Raw genomic sequence first — 13,597 nt, 5'->3', positions numbered from 1 at the left:
AAGAGTTTATGATAGAAAGGCATTAAGTACTTACTATTCCCAAGATATATTTTTTCTTTTATAAATAGAAATGTTATTCTTGTTATATGTTCTGTGAACATGGAAACACAGCTGGATTTATTTTCTCCACGAAAGCAAAAAGCCCTGAATGCTCTTTGAAGAACAATCCATTTGCAAGAACGAAAATTAACATTCATTTTTCTTGGAGTGTTTTTAAAATCACATTTTCCTAATTTGATTTAACATCAGTGCAGATTCATTCATTTGCTCTGCCCTGTCTGAAGGCATTTAATTAAACAATTACTTTTGGTGACTCAAAAAGAACAGAAGAGTTGGGCCTGATGGCAGAGTGGTCTTTTCTTCTTAACTCTTTTCTGTTTAAGAATGTTGGTAGAATATTGAGAATAAATAACTGGTTATACAGATGGTGGCTGTGGGAATCCTTGCTACTGGTATACATTTTTGAGATGCTGATCTCATGGCAAGAGTTGGATTTTGCCTCAAAAGAATTAGGAAATGTTTGGAAGTTGCCTTGCCAACCTGAGGACTTTAAGCTGAATCCTAAGGACAGAGAGAGCAGAACCTGAAAAACAGTGCAAAGTATCACGAATGCAGTGGCATCCAGAAATTAGTATACATATAGAGAAAATGAAGAGAATGGTTTGGTGTGGTGATTAAGGGAGCAGGCTAGAAATGGGAAGACTGCCCTAAGAAAGAGAAATATGGCCAACTACTTCTGGAATCTTGTCAAGAAAACATTAAAGACTTGTCAGGCAGTCATGGAGAGTCAACACTCACTCAGAGATACAGACACACACATACACAAAGAATGAATATGTCAAGTATTGCCACCAACAGATTCCAGTATCTCTATAAAAATGCACAGACTTGGAATAATTGGAAGGTAAATGTGTTTTAGAAGTCTAGGTCACAAATATTTATTCATTTTGAATTCTTACTGGTGGTCCAGGCTGCTTTAAATAGTATCTCAAACAAATTACAATTTTTTTAAAAAAAAAAGAATAACTTTTAAGAATCTAGAAATTCTACAAAGGGAAAATGTTTCTTCCTAAGTGACAAGCACTTTTCAGCAGTTAATAAGCTTATTTCTGTCAACCAAGAATCAGTGCAGATGGAGCAGCAATATGATTAATTCACTGGAACAATAGGTACGGATTTATCACAATTTCTTCAGCTTTACATGACTTTAGGATTCCTTCCAATACACATACTTTTCTAGATAACTTAACCCTACAATAGGCTTAAAATACTGGACCTCCGTTCATTTGTTTCCCATCAAAAATGGCATCAATGTTGTCTTGCAGATTGCCAGTAAGTGTTCATGATGCTACTGCAGAAGACTCTAGGCCAGTGATGGCTAACCTTTTTGTCCTTGCGTGCCGAGATCAAGCGTGTGTGTGAGAGAGAGAGAGCACCTGTGTGCTGCCCACACCCATAATAAAATATACCCTGCCCCCTGTTCATGCACACATGACCTCCCTGCACTCCCCTTGCACATACACGTGACCCAGTGGTGGGTTTCAATTTTTTTTAGACCCTTTCCTGTGGGTGTGGCCTATTTTGTGGGTGTGGCTTGGTGGTCATGTGACTGGGCAGGTATGGCCAACTTGACATCACTCATGCACATTCATTCACATGACATCCCCCCAAGCCATGCCCATGGTGGCAAAAAAAATTGGGACTCCTATGAAGGGGAGGGAAGAGCGGGGGGAAAACTCCCAAAACTAGGCAACTGGAGGATTAAGGGCTGAAATTGGGGAGATTGGAGAAGGCAGGACATAGAAGAATCCAGTAGAAAGCTATCACATGCTGGAGAAACAACTTTGGGAGATCGGAGGAGGCAGGACAGAGAGGAATCCAGTAGAAAGCTATCACATGCTGGGGAAAGAACTTTGGGAGATCGGAGGAGGCAGGACAGAGAGGAATCTAGTAGAAAACTATCACACGCTGGAGAAACAACTTTGGGAGATCGGAGGAGGCAGGACAGAGAGGAATCCAGTAGAAAGCTATCACACGCTGGAGAAACAACTTTGGGAGATTGTAGGAGGAAGGACAGAGAGGAATCCAGTAGAAAGCTATCACACACTGGGGAAAGAACTTTGGGAGATTGGAGGAGGAAGGACAGAGAGGAATCCAGTAGAAAGCTATCACACATTGGGGAAAGAACTTGGGAGATCGGAGGAGGCAGGACAGAGATGAATCCAGTAGAAAGCTATCACACACTGGGGAAAGAACTTTAGGAGATCAGAGGAGGCAGGACAGAGGGGAATCCTGGAGAAAACTCCTGAGCTTGCCGCTGCTGTCTGACAGATTGTCCCACTGGACCTCTCCATGCCTCTCCCTTCACCACCTCCACTCCTAGCTATGGGACTTGACACCGAATTGCATGTGTGGTGTGTGCTTGTGTCCTGCAGTCACGCAGAGTGCCCCACCCCACCCTGGGTTCCTCCTTTTGCATTCTGTTTTTTCCCCTTTGGGTGGAGAGAAGCGGGCCCTGCATGGTATCCTGGCTCTGCGCTCTGCTCCACCTGAAGGCATGAAAACGAACCAAAAATTTTTTGGCTGCTTTCAGCAGCCTCTCTCCTATAGAGTTGCTGGGTCTAGGCACTCATTTTCCTACTTGGAAGCCAGGCCGTGCCTGCCCGCTCACTGCTTTTCCTGCTGACCACCCAGCTAAGCAGGGCAGGCAGAGCTGCAACCGGTGTGGAGGGAGCAGTAATGCAGTAAGGAAGTGCTGGCCATCATCCCTGCTTCTTCTCTTTGAGAGCCACGGCAGTGGGAGAAACCGAGGCTCGGTGGCCAGGAGGTGGGCAGACCAGAGGAGAGACTGTACCAATACAGGGCTTCCAGCTCTAACCAGTTTGCAAATGTACGCCCAATTTCTGGTACCAGTCCTGGCGTACTGGTGCGTACCGGTAGAAATCCACCACTGGCGTGACCCCGCCCCAGCACATAGTTTTGTGCCTAGCAGGTTCCCTGTGGCACAGAGGACCTGCACCACCCTCCAATCCCTCCAAAACTGTGCATGCATGTGTGACCTCCCCGCCCCATGCATGCATGTACAACCCCCCGCCACCCTGCACATGCACACATGTGTCCCACATGCATGGCATCCATGCATACTTGCACATGCATGGTGGAGCTGATCTGATCTGGGTGACAGCTTGCATGCACACAGAGAGGGCTACGCATGCCACCATGCATGCCATAGGTTCACCATCATGGTTCTAGGCTAGTGATGGCTAACCTTTTTGTTGTTGCGTGCTGAAATTGCCTGAGCCCACCCACAGCCATAATGCAATGCATGCATGAAAATCCCTGTGACCTGCCCTCCACGCATGCATGTGCATCTCCCGCATTCCCCCTGCCCCCGTGAATGCGTGGCAGAGACCCAAAAATCAGCTGGCCAGCAGGAGGCAAACCCACATGTGCGGTGGAGCTGAGCTGGGGTGACAACTCATGTGCTCACAGAGGGAGCTCTGCATGCCACCTTTGGAATGTCTGCCATAGGTTCGCAGTGACAGCTCTAGGCTAATATATAAATAGGGACAGGATGTGGCCAACCTGTTTTAAGAAACATACCTCAGTCTTGTAAAGTCCACATTTGTGGAAAATAGCTGTTTACTCACATCAATGAAAAAGCAGCAAAGGATCTTTCAATCTCCTATAAAGTCATCCTGAGGAACTCTTTCCAACTAGGTGAAATTTCTCTCTCCCCACCTCCCTCCCTCCCCCCTCCCTCCCTCCCTCCCTCCCTCTCTCTTAATAACTCAAGGCAGCAAATATAATAATTCCTCCTCCTCCTATTTTTCTACAAAACAAGAATCCTGTGAGGTGGTTTTGACTAAGTGTAAGTGCCCCAAGTGTAAGACACAGTGGTTCAGTGGCTAAGATGCTCAGCTTGTTGATCAGAAAGGTCGGTAGTTCAGCCATTTGAATCCCTAGTGCCACCTAACAGAGTGAGCTCCCATTATTTGTCCTAACTTCTGCCAACCTAGCAGTTCGAAAGCATGTAAAAATGCAAGTAGAAAAATAGGAACCACTTTTGGTGGGAAGGTAACATCATTCCATGCGCTCAGTGTTTAGTCATGCCGGCTACATGACCATGGAGACGTCTTCGGACAGTGTTGGCTCTTCAAGCTTTGAAACGGAGATGATCACTGCCCCCTAGAGTCGGGAACGACTAGCGCATATGTGCGAGGGGAACCTTTACCTTTTAAGTGCTCCAAAGTCACCCAGTGGAAGTAGAACTCACAATTTCCTGTTTCTATCTTGGTATGTTAAACACTATACCAAACTGGCTCTTTCGTGGATTTATTCCAAAATGCCAAGTTTCCATTGTTCCTTTTCTGAAGAATAGAGAATCTGGTTAAAAAAAAAGGCATCTCTTGTATTTCTATTATGTTTGTATAATAGACATATTATACATGTGTGTTTGTCTTTTAATATCCTCAGTCACACACTATTAAATTTTCTCCCTCCAACCAGTATTACATATTTTTAAATTCCTTACAAGCAGGGCATGTCTGAATTCAAATGAAAAGAAAAGACCCACCAAAACTACTTCATAGGCAATCGCTCTGTGTAATGATGGAAATGCTGAACCAATGTACTTGTTCTAATTTGCAACACACAACCAACTACGAGAAGCTGCAAGGATACTGATGAAAACGGCAATTATGCTGTTTGTATGACAAGAAACCACCGCCTTTGGGTGGCTTTTCACAAGGTTTCCAATGTTGTATAATGTTTTATCTTCCAAGAACAGTTGGTATCACCAACAAAGACGCTGAAATCTCAGCTCCCTTTTCAATAAGGTACCTGCAGCTCCTTTGCTGCCCTCCTCTGGCACACACGTGACATACTGGGAGAGTTCTTTGGTCAACACAGAAAACAAATCTTGGTGTGTGTGTCTTTCAAAACCATCGTTCAGTGAGAACCGACAATAGTACAGTTTCCTCAACTAAGCTGAATGGTGTATATTTAAGCAAAAGTGTGGGAAATTATCACATTCTGCACAGCTATTGGTTTAAATATGCTCATTGTACATATTTTATAATACTACTGGTATCAAGTACTGTGCGTTCCTTAGCTTGCAAGGGTGTCAAACTGGCAGCTCACGGGCCTCATGCGTCATGCTCAGACCAGACCCATCCAGCTCCGTGAAGGGGAAAAATGTCACAAAACATCAAGTGATGGCAATGTGACACCACTAGTTTGACAGTCGTGGCTTAGAGGATGCCTCTGGGCTATCAGCAGATCAAAGGTCCCCTGCAGAAATCTTTCTCAAATTTAAGTTTACAAAGCATTAAAAAGCCCCACTGCATGCACAGCGGCTGTTTGCAATTTGGTTAGCTTGCAACAGAAGGCACATATTAGCTGAGGCCTTGTTAGAGCTCTCTGCGCTAATAAGGCAAAACACTGCAAGAATGCATTTCTCAGGACATGAAGGGTCAGAGAAATAGATTTATGGCGGCAAAACTATGAAGCCATTGCGAAAGGGTTCCAGCAGCTGCTATGAATCAAATGTGAGCCCTCTGTATGTCTAGCAATCAATGATCAAATTTTAAGCACTCCTTCCTCCCACACAGTCCATGTAAAGGGTTAGAAGCAAATCCTTTTTTGGGCCAGAGATACAGTTTCCATCTGTTCCTCATTTTGGTAATAGCCTGTTCTTCCACCAGGTTGTTTACTTTTGACAGTGTGAGAACTAACTTTTAGAGGACTGTTCACTGCTGGCTTCCCCGCTGGACAATAAATAGTTTAAATTGCTGGTTTGCTGCAGTATTTCCTACAACAGTATCAGTGTTCTGAGCCTATGTACCCAGTCCCTACTCTTCCTATACTATCCTGTTACTCCCTGTCTCCTCAGAATGGAAGAGCAGCAGTCACATGAATTTCTGCTCTGTTTTGATGAAAATGTTTTTATTACACATCAGGTATTACTCTGAATGTAGTGCAGAATTTTCCTGGAAGGAAAATTAAATGATATGCCTCGATTTTCATCTGAGATAATTTCTGATAGAATCCTAAAATAAATCCTGGGAATACATAAGACCAGCATTTGACTATGTACTCAGAAAAAGCACCATTCCAGTGAGAAAAGATTGGATTAAGCAATAATTAATTAACCCACTGAAATGGAAAATGCCTGCAGTTTCTTGGAAACTTACTTAAAAGTGGGTTGGCTTCTGCAGCACATTGTAACTGCTTTTGCAAATGTGCTCTTCGTACTGAACAAGTATGTATGCAGTTTGTTTTATGATCCAAAATAGCAACAAACACTAGGAATGGATATACGTAGGAAATTCTAAAAAGTTAACTGTGCCTCAAAGTTTATAGCAGCAAACAAAACACAGTTGTGTTTGTATATATAAAGCTGAATTTGATTGTGTTGTAGAAATGCTATTTGTCACTTTATTAATCTAACCATGCACTTTTATCCTAATATTTCCTATTGCACATTTCTTTTCCTAAACAATGCCTTTGCACTCTCCATGTCTGTAAAGACAGAAAACACACTATGTGTCATAGGTCACTGCCATTTTAAAGACTCCAGTATGATATTCAACATGAAAAGAAATTTGAAAGAAACTTGCCCTATGTTTTTCTTTTGAGCCTAGCTAAAGCCAGATGCACTTCCAGAGAATATTTATTTTATTGATAGATTTTTATCCCACCTTTATTACTTCATAAGTAACTCAAGGTAGCAATTTCCCCAAACCATAACAACCATTTGAGGTGGGTTGGACTGAGAGAGAGTGATAGGCCCAAAGTCACCCAGCCAAGCTTTCTAACCTAAGGCTGGACTAGAACTCACAGCTTCCTGGCTTGTAGGGCAGCACCTTAACCACTGTCTCTCTCAAATATGGTTGTTGTTGTTATTGTTGTTGTTGTTGTTATTTAGGAGATGCAGTTATACAGTGATAGCTCTTGAATGTTAAACCTTGTTTAGTAAATATAGTAGCGTCAAAGCCATCTTCCTTGAGCTACTTGCAATAAAGAGGAGTCCAACATGAAATCAACTTTAGCAAACTTTTCATTATGGCATTAAAGATCCAGAGATAATAGAGAATAGGTATTTGTGGCTCAATATGGTGCTTGCTTCAATTTTCTGATGAGATACATAATATAGCTATCTAAATAGACAGTCCTATAGGCTTATTATCTGGGTGTCAAGTTGGACTTGCATTCTTGCCTCAGGACCAAATGGCCAAGGGAGTCTTTGTGTAAATTCATCAAGTTGTTCTAAGTTTGATATATAGATATGAATAAAATGAAAAGCGTCACAAATGGGACTCTCTGAAACCTGTCCCTATCAGAGTTGCGTTATTCTATGGACGGGGTTCAGCACAGCATGCAAGAAAAGTTAATAACAGTCCAAATTCCTTTTACTTCTGACCTTTGCTAATCAGCGAGGAAGGAGGTATGATGTAGCTTATACTGTGGTCCAAAGACTAAATGTGATCAACCACCAATATCTGCTCACTTGCTTGCTACCTGTTTCTGCAGCATCAAAAGTTTCTCCTTCATAGAAAAAAATGGGCCAAAATCTTCCAGATTTCATATTAGACGATGCATGTGCATAAGGGAGAAAAGACAACACTGGTAAAAAGTTCTTCCTTTGGAAAACTAATCCTTCCTGCTTTACTGTCCAGATATTAGATGCAAAAACAGAAGACAGAGATGGGATCAAAGGAGAAGAGAGAAGAGGAGAGGAGAACAGAAGAGAAGAGAAAAGTCCCTACATTCTTATTCTCTTTGCTCCTCCCAACATCCATTTTGAGTACCAATGGAGGATGAATTACAAAAGAGCAAGAAACTATTTCTGTGTACTGAAGCCTCTTTGGAGGGTTGTGGTTCATGTAGTCCATGGGGTTATAATGAAAAAAGCCACTTCCTTACTTCCTCTGACTTTGCAGCAGTCTTTGATATACCTTTCTTGCCATGGTAGATGAAATCATTGCAGAGTTGTGTTATCAATAAAGGAGAATATTTTTAGCTCAGGGTTGAAATGGGGAATCCTTGATGCTTCTGGAGACGTTTCATTAGCTAAATGCTAGTGACTGATGATGTTACCTAGTTTGGCTAATGATGCTAGTAGACATCAGGAAAGGAGGGCAGGTTGCACCTCCTGCTGTTGACCAAGGTGACAGACCTAAGTTCCCATTTATAAGAGAGAACAAAAGAAAATGACAACTGGAAAATTTTATTTTAAGACACAAGCTGACCACAACTCACTGGTACCTTTCATTAAAACTTGTCTTAAGTGTTGATATGCTGGTATTTTGGCAAAGACTAGTACAGCTCATCTCCCACAATGTTAGTGTTGTGCTGATATTCTCTTACCAAGCGGTGTCCTTAGTCTGCTCTCTTGCCATGAGATAGAGAATGAAAGAGGAGGAGCAATTTCCTGCTCACAGTGGTGGGTTCTGGATCCCGTCGCAATCGGTACACTGCAACAGGGCCGGATATCCACCTCAGGCAGGCGTACTATGACTGCATGCGCATGCCACTGCCCTGCAATGCCCCAGCTGCTCGGCGTGGTCGCACAGGCACCATATGCTGTGTGCGTGTTTGCAATTGGCCCATTTCCCTCAAAAAGAGGTAAGGAATTTTTTTGTTTTTTGTTTTTTTTATTATTTGTATGCCGCCCTTCTCCGGGAGGACTCAGAGCGGAATGCGGGCGGGCAGGTGGGCCCACTGAAACACCATTCCGGTATGGTGGCTGCTGCTTCCAGCTGCCACCGGTATGCCCGTACCGGGCCGTACTTTCTGGAACACACCACTTCTGCCCACCCTTAGAAGAAAACTGCCATGAGAAAGTGCCTGGAGATTTTCTGGCAAGGCCTCCCTCCACCCTGAGTTGAAGGAAAAGGAAGTGAGGTCACTGTTTATCCTTTGATCTCTTCTCCTCAATAAGGTGCCTTTCCTGCAAAGGAGGAGTGACCACATTAAGCTCCATTTCTCACATACATCCTTAATGCCATGTGTATTTAGTCAGGCTTTCAGTTTCAAAGCAGGAAAAATACCAGCTGCAGAACACCTGTAAGAACATCTTGCTTCCCAACTGAGATGAACATAAAATGATGGCTACATCATTTCGTGAACGAACCTTAAAACTAAAAGAAAAATATTTATAAAACCAGTTTGTGGAAGTTAGCCATTTCTTATTCATTATGTCTGAAGCTTTCATTTCTTTCATGAAAAGAATGTTTCAGTTTCAATCTGAAAATTCTTATTTCTCCCACTAGCGGAAGAAAACTGATTACTTCACATCAGATTAATTGCAGCTGTCATGGCAGAGATTACCTGTACATCCTACCATCAAAGAAGAGGGGTTTTCCCCCCACTCTTTCTTGAAAAAAAATTGTATTGCCATCTGAAATTTGATGCAATGTGTCAGCATTCATTCAATCTCCAAATCAATTGCAGCTGAGAGAGACCCTCCTTTGTGCTATTCTAAGTATTGCTTCATACTTAATTCATAATATAATTGGAGCACAAGAAAAATGTTAAGAAGTTACCAAGTAAAGGACATTATTTCTGTTTTACTTTGATTGAAATTGAGATTTCATGGGGGCAGGGGAACCTTGGCATGGAGTTATTCATTTATTTTAAGCACTTGTCCTTTTTTGCATTCTCTTTTCAGCCTTTTGTTTTACAAATTTATTTGGGTCAAGATGATCTCAGAACATTGGGAAGACAGAAAACAAGCTAACCATAGCCAAAAAGTCAGAACAAACTACCTTTGGTCAGGCATTTAGGAAGACAACACATACAAGAATCCATCTGTGGCCTTCCCATGTTGTTGGATACTATTCATCTGGATGTTAGTATTTTGCTGTTGAGATGCCAGACTGTACAAGATTCTGGAAAAGTCTAATTCCATTAAGCCCTAGATGGCCATGTCAGCTTTTGTGAGGCATGCATCAAAACATTCTTCATTGCATCAGACCTTCTAGCACATATATTCTTGCAGCTCTGCATACCTTCTTTTATGAAAGTTTTGAGGGTGGAAAGATGAAGACAATGTCTCTCCAAATGTACAACATCACCACCCCACAAGAATAACCCTTCACTTTTCTAACTTATGCTGTGTAATAATTAAATAAATGCATTGGTTTTAAATCACTACCAATAGAATTGTGCCTCCCTCTTGGCCATGTTCAAATGGGATGGAGTTTGGGAAACTCAAGTTTTTCTTATAAATGTATTTTATTCAACACCAATTGTATTGGGAACCTCCCATAGTGTCTTAGTGGGAGACAAGGTGATGCTGACCTACCAAACAACTTGGGGAGAGGAAAACATTATGTTCTGTAGCATCCACGAAAATCAAACAGAAATAAATGATGGAAAGAAGTGAGTTTGGCAATAGTAACTATCTTTATTATATATTGATGTCTTATTTAATTCCTATGGGGCAAGGAAATATCATGTGCAACTGGTTTTGACAGATCCATTCATCTGTGTAATTACAGCCATGTGTTCTTGCTTTGGTGAGCTAATATAACAAAACTTTAAAATTTTGCTATTGTTTGAAATAATTGCTCAAATTCTACAGAAGAATGGGTGAGGTCTCATTCTCTCTTTTTGAGCTAATGGCAAATAGCACTCCATCCAAATGAGTCCTTTTCAAATTCTTGAGATGTTTCAATTTCCCCACTGCTGAGTTACCAGCCTTAAATTGCTGCCAATCCCTATCTTCCCTCTACTGCCTCTGTTCCAATCATTGGATAGATATGGATATAGATATAGAAAGAGAGATAGAGAGAGGGGTAGAGGTAGGGATAGAGATAGATGCAGATAGAGATAGGAACACAGTATTAAAAAAATAAACTGCTATTGTATTACACAGATCCAAAAGACCATCAGTCAATAATGCTCTACCCAATCCTTTATGGAGACAGCAGAATGATAACATATCTTTTCTGTGCAATCAGAGGGCAAGGGCAAAAGTTGTGTCCTGAAATGACCAAGCATGAAATGACCTTTCTGATACAGTCCATTATTGGTCATTCAACCTCATCTCCAACAAAATGAATGTCCAAGTGTAACATATTTTACATGTCTTGTGGCTGATGGCGGATACTCTTGGCTTTAAAGAGAAATGTAATAGTGCTATCATTCTAAAAATGTAAATGTGCCTCACTAATTGCATGAGAATGAAACAGTGGCATCCTGGGGACTAGGCAGAAAAAAAGGACATTGCAACGAATACTTTTGCCATAAGTGGGGAAAGGCCCTGAATTCTAGATTATAGGCCTTTTTTGTTTTTGTTTTTCTGTATAAGATATTCACTTATTTTAAAAAACCGAGCGTTAAGGCATTTTTATTTTTATTGATGCAAGTAGATGTGTTCAGTGTGGGATTCAAATTTCAGAATCCTGGCAGCAGGAATTGTTGTCTATATTTCTTCCACAGAACATTTGACCGCTTTCACTTTTACTTTCCTGCCCTCATCTTTATCCCAGAATACAACCAAATCTAGAAAGTTCAAGGCCACATAAGTGATTTCTCAATGTTACTGTATCTTCTGTGACCCTGGCTTGTTCTTCCTGCCATTTGTGAGTTCTGCCCTACCCCCAAAAAGAACAGTCCCGTAGGGCATTCCCTTGACAAATAAAGAGAAAACAGATCCGGAAAGTAGAATAAACTTTTAGCGTTACAGAGGTTGAATAAACATTCCACTGCTTTAATCCATTTTAAATCTCTGACTTCTTTGTCTTAGAATTGCATTCTGAGCTCCTTATTATTACCATGAAAATCTTATCCTGTTCTTATATATAAACCTCTGCTTAAAATATGCTAACCAGGAGCACAAATGAATAAATAAACTCCAGAGGAATGAATATACACTATCAAGAATGAGTGAGTGAGCCATACTACTTTGGTCACTAACCAGTCCATATAAGCAGCTATAGAATAATAGAATAACAGAGTTGGAAGGGACCTTGGAGACCTTCTAGTCCAACCCCCTGCTTAGCTAGAAAACCCTACACCACTCAAAGGTTTTTATGTTCACTTGAATGTGGCAAAGCGGTCATATCAAGAATGGAAGTACCTAAGAGACCCTCTTAAGTGAAGAGATGGGCACACACATAGTCCTGCTTCACTTACCTGTGAAGGAGAATCTTGTTCAGACTGAATGGAACCAGCTGAAAATAAACATTGAAGCTGCCAAATTACATTCCTGCATCTCAGCAAAGTTGGAAAGGACCAAGAGTTGACATTTAAGCTAGAAAAAGCTCAATACTTTTACCAGCATAGAAACTTAATTCTTCTTTGGAAGATTAGAATGTCCTTCCAAATAGACCCATTGGTAAGAGTTGCATAAGCTCAGACTAAAAAGCCAAGATGTCTCAGAAACAGTGTTCTCTAGGAGCAGTACTTCATTTAGAATACATTTCTCAAATATTTACTTGGTAGTACCAGATTTCCCCACTGAGTGTCAGAGTATCAACACAACCATCTTCTACGATCACACCATCAGTTAGGATTTGTCCGTTTTTTTCCATATGTATTTAGATTGATGCTAGAAACCTACAATATTATATATCAATGCAAATATGTATATTTTTTTAAAAAAAAATCAATCAAAATGTTTTAACTTCACTCATGGGCTTTACATAGTAGCTATTTACGGTTGCCAGATTTGCAAAGTGTCACTGAAGGAACAGAACTAGTGGGGAATTTTGCAACCCTGTTCCACACAGATCCCATATGCCATCCTTTTCCTGTACTGCATATTTAACTTGACACATTTCAGCACATGAAGCTTGCTTTGGGTCAATGTTAATAAGAAAAGAGACCATGTCCATCAGCTTTTGATACTCAGCAGGTATTTTGAGACCAAACAATCTGCAACACCTAGGTGTCATGTGGGAATACAAGCTTCCCCCCCCAAAAAAAACAATCATATTTTGGCTCCACGATGCGTGCAAAATGGTGCATGCAAGGGATTTGTTAAGCAAAGCAGGATTTGCCTTGCATTGGAGCTTCATCAGTATAAGGGCTCTCAGGCAACTAACCTGATAAACGCTTTTCTCGTGCACTCTTCCAAAAGATATCCCAGGCTTTGTTGGTGGAGACCCTGATGTGCTCACTGAAGGATCTCCTCAAGTGAGACTTCTCTGGATATGCCATCCTCCCTCTTCAATCCACAGGGACACAGCCAGCCATTAAGATCCAACTAAGCAAACGTTTGCCATCATTGCCGGTGCCGTCCTGTCAGCTTTCTCTTTTAGATCAGACAGAAGAAAAAGTTGCTGTGGAAGAAAGTCTGCATGTAATTTGTTAACACCCCTCAGAGCCTGGGGGGGGGGAGTGAGGGTGGGAGAGAATCAGGAGGAGGAGGAAACTCCTTCCAAACAATCTGGGGTCAGGCTGAAAAGGAAATAGCAACCCAATAGAGTCTCTCCCCCCCCCTCTCCTCCTCCTTCAACTCTGAGCACAGCTTTGCATCTCAGCTGCCACATTTTATAAACATGTTCATTGCTCTGCTGTGCAAATAAAAAGCATTAGGCAACCACACAATAACATGTCAGGCAGCACTCTGTACCACTTCCAGGGT

The 13,597-nt window shown here is 41.6% G+C and overlaps 1 protein-coding gene across 1 annotated transcript in view; it reads right to left on the bottom strand.

Annotated features, from left to right (window-relative positions):
* LOC106547061 (rho GTPase-activating protein 7) overlaps positions 1–13,276 on the bottom strand; it is a 92,307-nt gene extending 79,031 nt beyond the window's left edge. The window contains exon 1 of the mRNA XM_014064095.2: positions 13,056–13,276. Coding sequence (XP_013919570.2) covers positions 13,056–13,170 — 115 coding nt within the window. The 5' untranslated portion in view covers positions 13,171–13,276. The remainder of the gene's footprint in view (positions 1–13,055) is intronic.
* Positions 13,277–13,597: the final 321 nt, after the last annotated feature.

The sequence above is a fragment of the Thamnophis sirtalis genome, unplaced genomic scaffold (assembly GCF_051295495.1).
Source record: "Thamnophis sirtalis isolate CommonGarterSnake01/CBP01778 unplaced genomic scaffold, rThaSir2_p1.2 scaffold_3, whole genome shotgun sequence".
In the NCBI taxonomy this organism is placed as follows: domain Eukaryota; kingdom Metazoa; phylum Chordata; class Lepidosauria; order Squamata; family Natricidae; genus Thamnophis; species Thamnophis sirtalis.
The sequence above is the reverse complement of the archived record's forward strand: the minus strand, read 5'-3'. Positions and strand labels throughout refer to the sequence as shown.